General features: G+C 49.2%; 1 protein-coding gene across 5 annotated transcripts in view; it reads right to left on the reverse strand.

Annotated features, from left to right (window-relative positions):
- The window catches only part of LOC142585399 (uncharacterized), a 532,153-nt gene that overhangs the window by 367,778 nt on the left and 148,650 nt on the right, over positions 1 to 15,725 (reverse strand). For all 5 annotated transcript variants that reach the window (XM_075696134.1, XM_075696131.1, XM_075696132.1 and 2 more), the window contains exon 2: positions 12,471 to 14,466. In XM_075696134.1, the coding sequence (XP_075552249.1) occupies positions 12,471 to 12,652 (182 nt within the window). In that variant the 5' untranslated portion in view covers positions 12,653 to 14,466. The remainder of the gene's footprint in view (positions 1 to 12,470; positions 14,467 to 15,725) is intronic.

Raw genomic sequence — 15,725 nt, forward strand, 5'->3', positions numbered from 1 at the left:
CGAAAGAATGGGAGACAAGCATGGTGAGCCAACCAGAAGAGCTAATCCCATTTGCTGTCCTACACGGGGGAACGAGGCTGTCGTCATCGAATGGAAATTCCTGCTTGGACCTTCCATCCATTTAAGTTTGAAAGGCTGCCTCGTGCTTGAAACATTAAAGACTATACGGTGCTCATCCCGGGTTTGCGTGATAGAGTGGAGTAGCGTTATATTGTTGATACTAACGTTTTCGCAGCGATATCTAATTTTCTTCAGCGTATTCTTGTTTCTGATGTAGAATAGATCGCTACGAAGCAGTGAGAGCATTATCTGGCTCGATATCTGAAACGTACAACACAAAGGCGTCAAACAGCACTTGAACCTTCTCTGCCGTGTGTTAAGAATTTACACACTATACCGCAGCAGGCCTTCGCTGCTAGAACCACCTTGTTTATTCGTCATGCTATAGGATAAAAGCCAGGCCCTGTTTTTGGCCCTAGTTCTTTACTAATCTGTTTCAAACTGTGTCGCTTATTGTACCGTGCCCGACCGGGCGCCTCAAACTTTCCCAGTGGTCCGTAACATCGCGTATACTTTGTTTCGAACATTGCGATACACGACGCAAAAGAAGAAGCCCGAGCGAACTAGACGCCCGTACATGTTAAAATATATCAAAAGAAAATACTTAGTCGTCCGTGTTGTTATAAACGCTTTCAATCCCCGAAGGGCAAACATTTGAGCTAAACTTCAGTCGGCAAGGGGAAGTGGCTCTTAGCTCACGTGCTATACGGATGCGCCACGTTGGGTGATTGAAATGTCAGGCACGCGCCTATTCATCATTTATATTCCACCCCCCCTCACATACATACATACATACATACATACATACATACATACATACATACATACATACATACATACATACATACATACATACGCACGCGAGAGAGAAGAAAATCATGCTGGCCAATTTCCGAACCCGTCAATCAAAGTCCAAAGAAGGGGCTACAAGTAAGACAGTCGGAAAACGCTCTCTTGCGCGTGGCCGCAACTAAGCACCCTTATCGATCAACACGCGGCACTCCTCCACTCGTCCTCATTACACTCACCAGCCACTTCCGAGTCATTTTCAAGTTTTTGAAGGTCAAGAATAAAAATAAAATCGAAAAAATAAGAAGAACGCGCGTTGAACGTCAGGAACGCTGTCTCGATCCCTTCGATTCTCACACATCCGTCTTTCTTTCATATTTTTTTTTATTTCCTTTTTGATATTTTTCTTGCCGGAAGAGAATCGATATCCCTCAGACCCCGCACTTCGACGCAGAACGGACGGTCTAAAAGGTTTCTCACGTACAAAGCGCGCCTATACATATGTATCAGGCTATGCACGGGCATCATCGTGCTTAGCGGTAGCGCGCTTAACGATAGTGGTAGCGGAGGCGTGTAAAATGCCACGTGCCAAAACATACCTAGAAGCTTCTTTCTTGCTTTCTTCTTTCTTCCTCTTCTGGTTATTATTATTGTTATCGCTCTTAAACATTGTTGTTTTACGTCACGGTTAGATGAAAAAAAAGTGCGGCAGTTTTCGCTTGAAGGACGAAGCATCGACAGCGATAGCAAGACCACACGAAATAAGGATCCTAGATTTTTTTTGGGGGGGGGGAACAGCATAGATATGCAATGACCATTGGCTTTCAAACTAAACAAGCGTTAATTTATCTCGCGCGTCCAATGACAGACGTGCGAACATAGCTTATTCGATGACGGCGCGCGGGCGGTCGCAGCGCAGCCCTGGCGACGAGTGCCGGCAGCGAGGAGCGCTCGCCCTTCTCCCAGTGCGAACGTTCCGCGCTGCCGCTCCCTTTGGCGCGCCTCCGAAACTCAGCAAGTCACGTGACCTTCAACGCTCCACGCGTGGGACGCGCGTTACCTGCCGAATCCATGGCGACAAGGACGAGAACATGTCTCAATCGTCTGCATAATTCCTATCACCATACATATAAAAAAGTATTGTTGACGAAGGGGAAATCCTGCAAAAAGTCGCACGAAAGAAAGCTTTTAAGTACCGCCGAAGACCACCAACAGCCAGCCCGAAGGACCTGAGTGACAGCGATAGCGTCTAGGACAATGACAGCTGCGACAATATTAACGGCAACGGTGGGATCTAGGAAATATAGTGATTGAAGGTGCGGGCACCTTCGGCATGCGGCCGCGAAACTTGGATGAACTAGATCCAAAACAGCTGTCACTGTAATACCTATAAAGGTAGCATACACGGGCGGTAACCGCAGTAGAACAATTATGTTCCCTCGGAGAGGGCTGAATTTGGCAAATTAATTCATGGCAAACGAATTATTTTTCATTACTGCACAGCGCGAAAACAAAATTGAGAGTTCGAACAAAAAAGTTAGGTCCAGTTCCCTTGACGAGGGTTTAAGCTCCTTTAACGAAACGGCAAAGCGGCAACGGTGATTGACATGATGCAACATTTAACACACAAGTGCTAGATACTAAAGGACCACTGACAGCCAAATTTTTCTTTGCGAATTTTATGTTTTAATGAGCAGGTCCATGGCTGATAATCACGGGATTCAACCATAAGTGCTCTTGAGGTGACGTATAATTAATGCTAGCGTGATTAATTAGAGTCAATTTCTTTTTTTACTTTCCTTTTTTATTTTCTGGAAGTGGTTACAAGATAGCTCATCCCAGATACACCAAACCCGTGTCAAGTCAGCAAACATCTTGTCTTCAAAAGCACGTAAACGCCAAAGCGCGCGGCAAAAGAGTGGGGCGGGAGAGAATGTCCAGGATAACCCCCGCGCGAGTGCAACTTAGTGCACACTAGTACACGCTCTGTTAGCCCCGAGTGGTTACGGCTAATTACACTCGTTTTTATCATATCCTAAGTTGTAGACTATTGCTACGTCTTCTCGGTATGGAGAGGAATCAGTAGGTACCAGTTCATGTTCATACATGTAGAAGTCACCTAAACAACCGCCTTTCTTTTTTTTACTGGAAGTCGTTACAAGATATCCAGATCCCAGATACGCCAAATTCACGTGAGGTGAGGAAGTAAACCCTTGCCCTAAAGAAATTCGGCAGTTTCGCCCGAAGGTCGAAGCACTGCCAGCGATAGCAAGGTTTAGCGATGAACTTGAAGTTCTCACACGATGCTGTAAGTGTGCGCGGACGCGGCATGTTGGCGCCATGGTGCACGCGAAGCCACTCCTGCTGGGCAGAAGGGACGCCGCCGTGACAGCTGCGAAACCTTTCACAACGCTGGCGTTATGAGGAGCGCCGGCAGGTGCGTTGCAGGCGTCGGACTTCGGTGATGCGCCAGATGAGATTGAGGGGAAGCCATCGGCACTATGGTCGGCGCCCATTAAGGTATTGTGCCGATGACACACGTACACTTCTGATCGCGATGGGGGCTGATCCGGATTGAGCTTGATCTGGATCGAGTGCTGCTACACGGTAATTTGCGATCGCGATCTTTATCCGGACAACCGCGATCCGTGAATCGCAATCAGACCTCTTAAATGCGACCGCAGGCTGATGTCTGCGCCCTCTAGCGACGTATTCAGAAAACGCTGAAACCAAAAAGTGAGGGCAACTCAACTTTAAAAAAAACGTTTAAAAACATTTTTACCGACAATATATAGCAAGCTGTAAAATTGAAAGGTCTAAATTTGGCCACATTGTGCAAATATGAATTTGTATACCCACCTCATTAGGCTGTTCTGAGAATTACCGACATAAGCAGGCGACAACAGCTCGATACAGGTCGTTGGACCGTGTACTAGCGACCACTGTCGATCGCGATCAAGAAATCCGATCCGGATCGGATCCGATCGCGGTCACAAGCGTATGTGTGACACCGGTATTAGACAACGTTAACTATATATGTGGGACGCTAAATATAGTGTCTCTATAGCGAGCGAGCGCCCACAGCGCTTATGCCTGCAGTAGCAGGCAGAACGATGCTATCGCTCCGCCACCAAAGTGATTATTGAGCATAGCGTTGACGGTGCGTCGACGTCGCTTCGTCGTTTTTTTTTTTTCGTTTCGTTTTCTTTTTTTTTTTTTAGCCAAACGCATTTCGCATCTTTGGAGGCCCTCTGACCGCCCGGGCGCTAGCCGCGCATGCGCCGTCAGAGGGTCAGCGGGACAACGGCTGCGCCGACGACGTGAATGCACGACGTTTACACAGGTCGTTCACACGTCTTCTACACGTCGTTTGCACGACGAAGCGTCCGTGTACCTCCTGTTAAGAACGGCCAGCTGCAGTGCAAGTTTGCCAGCCATTTACGCAACCTGACACTCCTATGGCAATAATATCGAAGCTCACGGATCCCTTTACTATTCCCAGTCATTGAAGACATTAAAAAAAAAAAAGAAGCGATTGGGCGAGCTTTCTTCTTTCGCTTGTAGTACCACTAGACGACTTCACATTCCTCCAATATTGACGCTAACATTTAGGGATACAGAGAAGAGGGTTTCAGAGCAGCAATTAAGCGGTTTGGACTGCTTTAGCGTTTCTCTCTTTAGTGTCACTTTAACAAGGTGGGTGGCCAAAAATCGTAGGCAGGCGACCTCCGCGCCAGCATCGACGTATCGAACTCGGGCGGGCGCCGCAGTCTAATGAGGCGAGCGCGCCCTCTCATTGTGCTGGACCAAAGGGTTCGTGCTGGAATTACCATATAGCTTCGTAACGAGGACCCATGCGGGGAGTGTATACCTCCAGGGCAATCGATCAATAACGTCGACGACATCGTTAGCATATAATCGGTACAACATGCATTTTTGTTTCATTTTCGTTGTCTCGTCTTTCTTTTATGATATCGAGTACGCAAGAGGCTTCTGTCGAGCGCAGCATGAATGAATTGTCTTGTTCAAGAATACGCTTTGACGTGGCCACAACGGCAAGGCACACTATACACTCACTCATTCATAAAAGGTAGAGCAAAGCTGCTCCACTGGGATTCTCATTCACTTCGCAGACCACGTGCAGTGCTCCGACAAAGTGGCAAACGCTCGTGACGGTGCTGGTGCCCCGGCGTCGCATACAACAGAAGTGCTACTCATGATCCTGCCGGTACCAACTAGCATGATTTATTCTTTATTTGCGTGCAGTGCGTGTGTGTACTTGTGCTCGTAAGTGCATGTGCTTGGTATGTGTTTCGTTGCGTGTATCCGTGATGCCTGAGGAGTGCATGACGTTTGTGTGTGTGGTATGTGTGCGTGCTTATATCTCTGTGGACGAGTCGACGTGCACGCGTGTGCGCGCGTACGTGCGAGTGTGGGTGCGAACGTGTCCAATTTACAATTGCTTTCCCCTTGAGCACCTCCTCCTCTCTCTGCTACGTTTACAGCGAACCGCATTCTTCGTGTCCTCCCATTTGTACTAAGTGCGGCTGTTCTACATACAGCGCGGCTACCAGCGATCGTCGCTCGGTCGCGAAATAAAGCTGCCGTATATCCTGCGAGCACTCAAGAACATCTCGACTGAAAGGGAGCTCGTCTTTGCTCGACCAGTTGTGTATCTGGGGCAGCATCACACTTTTGCCGAGCACGCTCTATCAATGCGCGCACGCTACCAGAAACCGCGAGAAAAACAAACAAAGCCTGCGAACCAAAAATGACGAGAAAGAAAGAGAGAGAGGAGAACACCTTCTGAAGTGCTGCCGCTCTGCGAATGGAAAGGGGGGGGGGAAAAAAAGAAGGAAGTCCGACGACAAAGCATACACACCGAAGAAGGCAGCGGCGAAATACTAAGATGTGGCTGCAGTGCCTCGCGGCGTCCAATTATGGGAGTTTCGGTGGGTTGCCGGTGTTCCTCTCGCCTCCTTCATTTCTTTGACGCCTTCTGTCCGCCTCTTCATCGTACTTTCGCTCTCCCTTTCTCTCTTTCTTCCATGTTTCCTCTTTTTGACCACTCTCCCTCGCCCTCCCCAACCCCTGAACCTGGAGCTCCGGACGCAATTCTTTTCTTCCGCTGAGAGGAATCGGAAGAGGCACTCCTTGTACTCGGGCGCGCGGATGAAGGACTTCTTCCGCAGCAAGCGACCAAAGAAAGCCTCGAAGAAACAAGCCGGCCGGGAAAGATGGAATGGAGAGGAATGGAGCAAGCCAGAAAGCGAGAACGACGGTACAATAACGAAAAAAAAAAAAAACGAAGGGAACGGCACAGTAAAGAACGTTCCACAAAACGCCTCAGCGGTCGTATACATCTCCCTCCCTCTCCCTCTCACATTCCTTTTCTTTCTTTGTCGTCCTCCAGTGCCGTGCCTTGCTTTTTCCTCGTAGGCAAGCGGGTGCTCGCTTATACAGCTCTTCCCGCGGCTCGCAGATGGCTCACTTCTGCGAGCTAGAAAGTACGGACAACGAACGCGATGCGGCCGCTACGCGGTGAGCGACGGCGCACTAATAGAAAGGACGAGAGAGTTCGTAATGCGGAGGAACGAGGAATGGGGCTCTGCCACACAAAAGAAGGGACAGCGACTCAAAAAAAAAAAAAAAAAGGCGAAGCGAACCGGCAAAGCGCCATCAATGAGACGCGGGCACCCATAAGAAATGGGGGAGATGGACTACTGCATGCCTGCGGCTAGAGCGGCAAGCCGGCCACGTATACAGGGACACCGTATATACACAGTCGGCGTCAAAGTTTCGCGGACCGCTGGATTCGAGACAGAAAAAAAAAAGGACACGAATATTTCAGCAACAAGGACGCGAAGCCTGCTATTGGGATTTCGAGCCTGTACTACACAGTATACGCGACAAACCTGTAGTCGTACGGTTCTACCAGCTGCGGCCGCAAGCTGCTCGAGAGTTCCAACCCTTCATCGGATCCCGCGTCCCGTAAAATTTTGACGCCGATTGCGCGTACGGTGGACGTATGTAAACAACGGGGCATCGATTCGTGATCCACGAAAGGAGAGGATCTTGGGCAGGTCACTCGAGAGAGAAGAATTTCGTGCGCAGACGGAGCTTCCGTATCAGTATCGCTTCAGAGTTCTGCTCTGTTCTGTCGCACGTGGGTTGCTGTGGAGAGATTGCGCTAAATAGTATACCCGGGGCGGCTTGCACTAGCATTTAATAACGAAAATAATAACGAATTCAAAAACGCGTTCTTGTGCGGACCAGGCGTTCTCTACAGAACATTTAAGAACGCGTTGTCAAAATCGTTATTATTTTCGTTATTAAATGTTCGTGCGAGCCGCCCCTGGGCTACTCCACCTATCTGTGCTATACAGCAAAAGATAATTGAATAGATAATAATACTGAAATGAATAAATGAATAAAAAAATGAAAAAGAAACTAATACAGAAAGCAACGCTGAAACGCAAGGCTAGGTCACTAGGAAGTCTGGTTACGCTGCTTACCTAATAATATATACAGAATGTAGTCCTCAGCCATCCACGTTTAAAGCTCCCTCCATGTATACTAAATGCTTGCCTCGGATGAATGTCAATCCCAGCCTCTATGTATTGCGTACGCAAAACAATAAAAACACGGAACGCGAAATTTTAAGAAATCTAATTGGCTATTCCAATGAGAACAAAGTTTCGGAATACTTTACCTTGGTAGGTTAAAACATAAATTGCGGAGTTCAGATTAGGAGTTCGCCTTCTCCAAGCAATCACCAGTCTTTTCCGCCTTATATGGGTATATGTCTCGGTTATATATATGCACTTCTATTGCATTCTTAAGCCCGTGTTCTGATGCGGACTGGTTATTGCCGGGCAGTACACGTTAGCGAGGTGAAATGCATTGGCCGTGACGTCACACTACTAGATATTTCGTAAAGTCCAGTTTTTTCGATGCTCTCTCTCTCTCTCGAAGTTTTATGTCGTTTCTTCAAACCATCTGTGGTCTCTTCCGATATCGCCTCTATTGTGCACATTGTGAATATGCTTGTTCCATTCCCACATTTCATTTAAAAGAACAGTTAGCGTCCATTGCACGTTCCCTGGCTTCATGCGGTTGTACATAAGCAAAAATCGAGCCCATTCGTTCCCCGTAATCCTCATGGTCACACATACTACTTCCCAATTAGAATGCTTCACCATATGCTTGCAGTTAACAGTCAGCAGACCCGCGAGCGCTTTCTCGGCCACTGAACCCGCTTCAATTCAATTTTAGTTTATTTGCAAAAAAAAAAAAAAAAGCGCGAATCCAACGTGAGCCTCTTCGGAGCGTACTGAAGCAAGTGGGCAGTCTGCTCTCTACAGACACAATTTTGCCCTTTCTAAGACATTCTTGCTTGGCCACTAACCTGTATGAACAGTTGCTATTTTGTTCCTATCATATGTAGTCTCTCCCATCATATACAGTTTGTCAACCGACGCTGTTTTTCTCCTTACCCTTATACAGAACCCGACACTACCCTTCTGGCTATGGGTCCAAACAATTCTTGTGCATTTGTTTGGGCGTTGTAATAATAATAATAATAATAATAATAATAATAATAATAATAATAATAATAATAATAATAATAATAATAATAATAATAATAATAATAATAATAATAATAATAATAATAATAAACCAATCTTGGGCGCTTTGTCTCATCCATACGATCAACTTAGAAAGCTGCTCTGACGACTTTCTCAATATCACCGGCTTGTAAAGACACAGTGCGTACCGCACGCGCACGCGAGCTCTCTCTCTCTCTTTCTTTCTCCTATTGCCGTCGATTTCTTTCGTTCAATCCCTCGTCCCCGTTGCCCAGTGAAGGGTAACCAAGCAACCGGCCGGCTGGCCGTCTTGTCAATCTCACTGCACATTCGTTGTTCGCCCTCTCGCTTTCTCTCGCTCAAATGCAGAAACATAAAAGGCACAGCCTCCCTTGCGAACCGCCACTCGGCACGGAAACACCCGAAAACGTCCGTTCCCCTTTCAGTACGGAAGCGAAACTCGTGCGAGGCCCACGGGTAACAATGCTCCGCGGATGAATGCAAGAGAAGACGCGCGGAATGAAAAACGGCAAAAAAAAAACAAGAGAAAAAGTATAAAAGGTACGAAGACGAGCAGGTGCTTCATTTTCGGTTTCGGGTTCCATCGCGGCCCGCGGCCAGCCAACGCGATTGCCCGCGGGCAAGAAAACGGAAGGAAAGTTAAAAGAAACACCGTCAGCTGCACAGTTCCGTTATGGCCCTTCACCACGGCGCGCGCACTAAACGGGGTCCAGGGGTCGTCGGCGCGGGCAGGTCTGATGCAAATCAGCTCACACGCGCACGCACAAAAGAGCGAAAGAAGGGCGAGTGAAAACAAAGAAGAAGAGGCAGAGCGCCCCCGAGCACTATTCGAAATTGTCTGTCCTGGCTTCTCGTCTTGCACGGTGCGGCGGCCGGTAGGCCAAGCGCTTATGCAGCCCTACGACAGTTGCGGAGGGCAGCCGCGTCCGAGAATGAGACCTGTGGCTGCTGCGCTGGGCTTGCTCGCTAGCTCAGCCTCGTCCTCTTATCTCCCGCTCGCTCTTATCGATCCACTGTTGCCAGGAAGAGGCATGTGCAGGGGGGAAAATGAGAAAGAGAAGCAGCGACAACGACGGCACTGTTTTCGCTGCAGCGTGTGCTCGATAAACGCGTAAGCGTTTTCTCTGGCCCCCTATTTTCGCAGTAACAATGTATTGTCTGCGGCAAAAATAAAACTTGATTGATTGATTGATTGATTGATTGATTGATTGATTGATTGATTGATTGATTGATTGATTGATTGAAAACCAGAGACCTTAATTCGCACTTACCGCATTCCCACGTACTCCTCCCCCCCTCCCCCCCCAACCCCACTTTTTTTTTTTATATCGACATAGACTATCGTGTTTGCTGTATCGAATACTGTTCCGGAGGGGGAGGGGCATGCTGCAATCACTGGACGAACTGCTTCTTTTTCTTTTCTTTTTTTTATCTACTGATCTGAAAGAGGAGCCACAATTGTAAATTCTTTTTCTCGATAACGACAGTTTCAATTTATCGAGACAGTGCTCCCGAAAGGAACTCGCGCGTTTCCACAACTGCGATAGGCTTCCCAGTCAACCATTAACCTCACGATACAAAAGACGAGCCGAATTCGTGGCATAGGTTATTCACTGGAGATTGAGCAAGAGAAACGCTAAAAATGAAATCACAAGCAGAATAGGTGGAGCATGATGGTCGATGAAAGAGCGAGAAAGCGCAAAATGTGCAACACTGGACGACAGCACGCGGGTTGACATGTATCAATTAATGCGCGGGCGGACGCTCTGATGGAGAGCGGATGCGTTTATATACCGAAATGACTAGAGCGAGAAGCGGCAAAAAACATCGACGGAATTTTTTTCTGACGCTATCAACCAAGTGAATACTGACGCTGTCAAGCAAGTGAATAACTTCCACTGTTCTAGTCGTTTTGCGTTGTTTAAACTGTTGAGATTTTGGTTGTTCTCGCCCATACAAATGACAATTATTTGTTTTGAACACATATACACAGTTAACAGGAAAGGGAAAGCGAGGAGCAGGCTGGCAACTGCCACCGGAAGGGGCACAACGCCTGCCTACTCTTCTGAAGGGAGGTGACAGCAACACAGAAATGGAAGATAGGAAGGAGGGGAGGAAAAAGGAAAGGAAGAGCAACAGGACAAATCTAAAGACTAAAGTAGAACAAAGTACACTACGCACGTTGTTGTGCCGAGTTTCGACAGGGCAAACTTTACACGAAAACGCAAGCCACGTCCAAAGCGCATCAACGACTAACACGGCTGAATTGCGAGTTCGCCAGGCTTGATCACGTGAAAAATGACGCTTATGACGAGAAGAAACTAAACAACGCTAACGCAGCAAATCAACGCGTCAAGAAAGAAAAGGGCAAATTCGCTTCCCGAAGACGACGCTAAGCCATTTCCCGCGCAACTATATATATATATATATATATATATATATATATATATATATATATATGTTCCGGGAAACTGCGTCGTAAATATCTTGGTTGCTACATTGAATGAGACGCAAACAACTTAAGAAACCTTTCTGTCAGTCAAAAGCGTATAACGAAGCGTCATGGGCCAAAGCAAATCTTCATCCACACGTCAAAGCGCCGGAGATGCTTCATTATACAACAAAATACGACACTCGGGCAAGGGACAAGAATAGTCATTAATGTGCGAAGGTCGTACACCGCTTGACCAGCGCTCCCTTTTTCAAGCGTGCTCGAGAGCGCAGAATCTGGCCAGATTAAATAAGGAGACATAACCTTAATTCATAACGCCATTCTTTCAGTCTTTCGTTCTTACAACGAGGCAAATCTGCTCGCTTTGCAAACACCGGTCCTCGAGACCGCGTGGCTGAGTTTAGAAAAGGAGCACGTTTATATAAAAGGCACGCTTAAAAAAAAAAAAAGAAGAAAGACAAAGCCTTCATATTTGAAAACGCTGGAAATGTGCCGCAGGGACACGACGAGATGTTTCATTCTTCTCGTTAGGCGGCGCCTTCGGCGACAGCCCCAATCTCACTTTTATTCTTCAGTGCCGAGTCGAACTCCATTTTCAGTTTTATCTTGATCAGTGTCCGTTGTCAAAACTCGGGCGAACAATGACTACCTTCGCTCAAATTTTTGCTTCGCTTGTTAAGAGTGCTCGGGACCGCGGCTTCCAAACGTACGGGCTTTGAATTCCCCGGTCAGAGTGTGCTGTTTGAATAAGTCCGGACGGCAAACTCTCATTCATCTGCTTATTTTTCAAATTAAATTTCACGTATTCATGCTTTCGTCCCATGGCCCGGAATACGTATACGCGTGCGTGTGCCATAGCCAGACATCACTTGTCCGAATGTTGGCAATGGATGCCAGTATTTATAAAACTGCAATATTTATTTAGTTACTTTTCATTTTTTTCTTTATTTATCCTTATTTTATTTTATAATTCACGGGTTCTGCAGCACCAAACTGACCAAAACATATGATTTTGCTCCTTTCTTTGTAACCATGGGACCACCCGCCGTGGTTGCTTAGTGGCTATATGGTGTTGGGCTTAGTGCTAAGCACGAAGTCGCGGGATCGAATCCCGGCCACGGCGGCCGCATTTCGACGCGAAACACCCGTTTACTTAGATTAATGTGTACGTTAAAGAACCCTTGGTGGTCCAAATTATTCCGGGCTCCCTCACTACGGCGTGCCTCACAATCAAATCTTGATTTTGGCGCGTAAAACCCCATACCGTGTTTTTTATTGAACCATGGGCCCTCTGAGCGTCCAGTTGTCTTTTGTCGAAATGTACTGACAATTTGCGAAGCGTTCACCTGCTTTTTTTTTTTATGTCACACCCGTCGGTCACCATATTTTTTTCTCATGTTGCCGAATTCAACTTAACGACCGCATCATTGGCGAACGTTGTCTCGCACCATCGACCGAACGCTGAAACAAAAGAGACAGTGACGCCTGCACTCCGCGCCCACAAAACACCCCGCACGCATACCAACCGCGTACGTTCGCGCGGCGCGTAGCATACTCACAGTATTCGTCGCTCCTCCATCTTGCGCAGCGCCTGGTCCCGCTGCAGCACCTGCATGATGGCGTCGCGCTCGGCCAGCGTCAGGTTGCTCAAGTCCAAATCCATGGCGCGCGCCGCGCTGGCTCCGAATGGCGCGTCGCCCATCGTCCCTCCGCCGGACCCACCGGCGTCTGCGGCCGTCATGAACACTCGACCACCGGTCGCGCCAACCGCCGACCTCGGCTGCTGCTGGAGCCGAGCGGGACGCGGCCAGGCACCTCCTCCTCCGCCCGCCCTACCACCACCACCGCCGCCGTCTGAAGACGAGCCCCAGGCGGGCCTACGGTCCGCATCGGGGCCTCGCCCGCGCTGGGGGCCCCACGAGCCGCCGCCGCCGTCGCCACAAGCAGCCACGCGAGCGCCGCACCCAACCGCCACGCGCACGACGGCCGACGCCGCTAGCGATGGTCCCGCTAGGCAGCCGGACGGGGCACAGACGCCCAGGCGACACTCCAGACTTCTCCCAGCTCGCGCGCGACGAGAGCGCCTCCGCTAACCCCCCACTACCGGCCGATGACTCCTCTCGGGCACGTTCTTCGGCACTGGCCCGAGGTGACGAGGCGCGGCCACAAAACACACGGCTGCTACAGCTCTACAATCCGGGTGAGCCGATCGATCCTCCGCCAATGACTGGCAGCACGTCTTTCAACGCTGGCACGTGGACGCCACAAGGAGGAAGGGGCGCGAACACGGAACACACACACGCACACACCAAACTATAGGCAAGCCGGCGAGTTCCGGACTCTGAGCGGCAGCTCACGGCACTTACCACACCACACTTTAGCACGCCTGGTGTTCCTCTTCGTGCTCCGGCAGAAGTTCAAGTTTTCTCCGTGGGGGTGGGGGGGTTCCTAGTAGACGGTCGCCATGTCTGATTTCGGACGAGGCTCCTCGTTTTCGCGAAATGAACACTTCCAGGTTCGATATGAACACTTCGAAATGAACACTTCGCAAGCTGCAACACACTTTTGATTCACACACCTTAGATGAGGAAGTACGTCGCGAGCCGGGAAAGGGTACGGTACATCCGAAGGTAGTGCATCCACTGCGAGGCGAAGACCCTATGGGCGAACGCCGAAGGCACTCCACACGACGCGCACCACCACCTTATGGTCGACAGCACCACAACAACAATAACGACGATAGACTGACTTCGAGGACAGAAATAGCAGCTGGCGAATAGCAGGGAATAACAGGTAAGAGCAGGGAATCACGATTTACAGCGATCCAGAAACATCGCTTTAAAAGATGAGCGTCGAGTCTTGCGCGCTTCTTAACTTCCAGTTGACACTTCTTGTGCGCAATGTAAACGTAAAACTTTTCGCGCTGCTCGCCGGCCACAGCTCTTCCGCCAGGTTTAGCGGCAACGGCAGATCTTCATTCACCAGCGTCCGTATACCCTGTGCGTTCCTTATACGTCGTATCGTGCGCGCCGTTCGGCGGCAGGTTCAACGGGCTTTCCTATTTGCATATCATCGCATCATTGGGGGGAGAAAAAACGTCCCACGTAGCCAAAGAAACAGAGACAAAGACAGGTCTACGCCACTAGTAGCACCGGCCACTTCCTCACGAGTAATCCGGCCGTCGAGTTTTGCGTACGAGCCGCAGTTTCGAACGTACAGGCGGGAGCGTCAGACTTGTTGGCAGGCGAAGGCGTCGGCTCGAGTAAGACACGCCGTTAGTTCCTCGTTCGTTCCCCAGGCGGCAGGTGGCGTCGCTAAGTCGCATCAGCTGCGCGCCAAGCGCTGGCACTTCGAAGGCTTCAGCACGAGCACGAGAGTGGACAACACCGCGAAACGAGCCCAAGGCACAGGTTTATAGACGAACTAGATGCGACGAAAACGGCGGCCAGCTACTCCCGCCGTCGATGCTTCGCCTCGGGAACAGAGTGGATCGGGGCCTCGAGGCATCGCGGTTTCCGGCACCCTCTGTCGGTAGCAGGTATACCACCGGCTCACCTGCACGACAGAAGGAACGCACGACGATTAGCGGGGTTCTTATGGTATAACGCGTACGGGTTGATGATGAGGGTGACCATTATGATGATGAGGTCTAATGGCAATCCTTTGAAATATGGCGGCGACGAATGGTTGCTTCACCTATACTTCACCTATACTTCACCGACAAATAGTTATTGTACCTACTGCAGTCCAGCACTTCTGTGTATCTCGGGTATACACTCACTCACTCACTCACTCACTCACTCACTCACTCACTCACTCACTCACTCACTCACTCACTCACTCACTCACTCACTCACTCACTCACTCACTCACTCACTCACTCACTCACTCACTCACTCACTCAGTCACTCACTCACTCACTCACTCACTCACCGACTCACTGTAGATTTTCACTTTTCCATTTGCATGGCACGCCATGTAGGGTGAACATGTGAGGCATATATTTACTCATGCGGACCGTTGCAGATTAATTGGCGACTACTTAGGACTTCTTTAAACGTGTGCTAAAAGCGGCATTGAAGTAGGATGTATAGGTCACCCATCTGGAAAGGCAAAATGCCTCCTCTCACCGTAAGTATCTTTAGTTTACGCAGTGTATAAACATAAAAACTGCGCCAAGATAAAGTTGCGCGAACATTTCTCGTGGATAAACATGAACAGTGCGTGAGGTCGCACGTTACATATAGAGGAAGGAAACAAACAAAACTTTCCGCATCGCCGCATGCTTGCACACGACTTATTTAAACGCTTAACTCAAGGTACGCTTCCCATATACTCCAACATGTGTGTCGGATCTACACAGTTCATTCTCTCTCTCTCTCTCTCTCTCTCTCTCTCTCTCTCTCTCTCTCTCTCTCTCTCAAAGAGACCGTGCGCACTGTGCGCAATCGCTTCGCGGCAGGCGCGACGGTGAAACAGCGCCTCCGACTTCAATTCGTTCGGAATGTGCGCGGTCTTCGTTCGCCGCATTCGCCTGCAATGTCATACACGCGACCGCGCAGTTCCCTATGTACGCCACTTCGTTCGCTTCTATATAGACGCGCAGCGGGAAACGTTGGGGCCCGTACAAACATAACAAGAACATAAACCCACGGTAACAACGTTCACACGGCCGAGATTGCTGCCCATATCCCACGCAGCTTCGGATGTCGGATTCGGAGCGAAGCTGTCAATAACAGAGCACACCCGCACGCGTGCCGTCCTCAGCTCACCCTCGCACCGAGGGCAAAGTTACAACAAAGATACAGCAAGGA

The sequence above is a fragment of the Dermacentor variabilis genome, chromosome 6, assembly GCF_050947875.1.
Source record: "Dermacentor variabilis isolate Ectoservices chromosome 6, ASM5094787v1, whole genome shotgun sequence".
NCBI lineage: Eukaryota > Metazoa > Arthropoda > Arachnida > Ixodida > Ixodidae > Dermacentor > Dermacentor variabilis.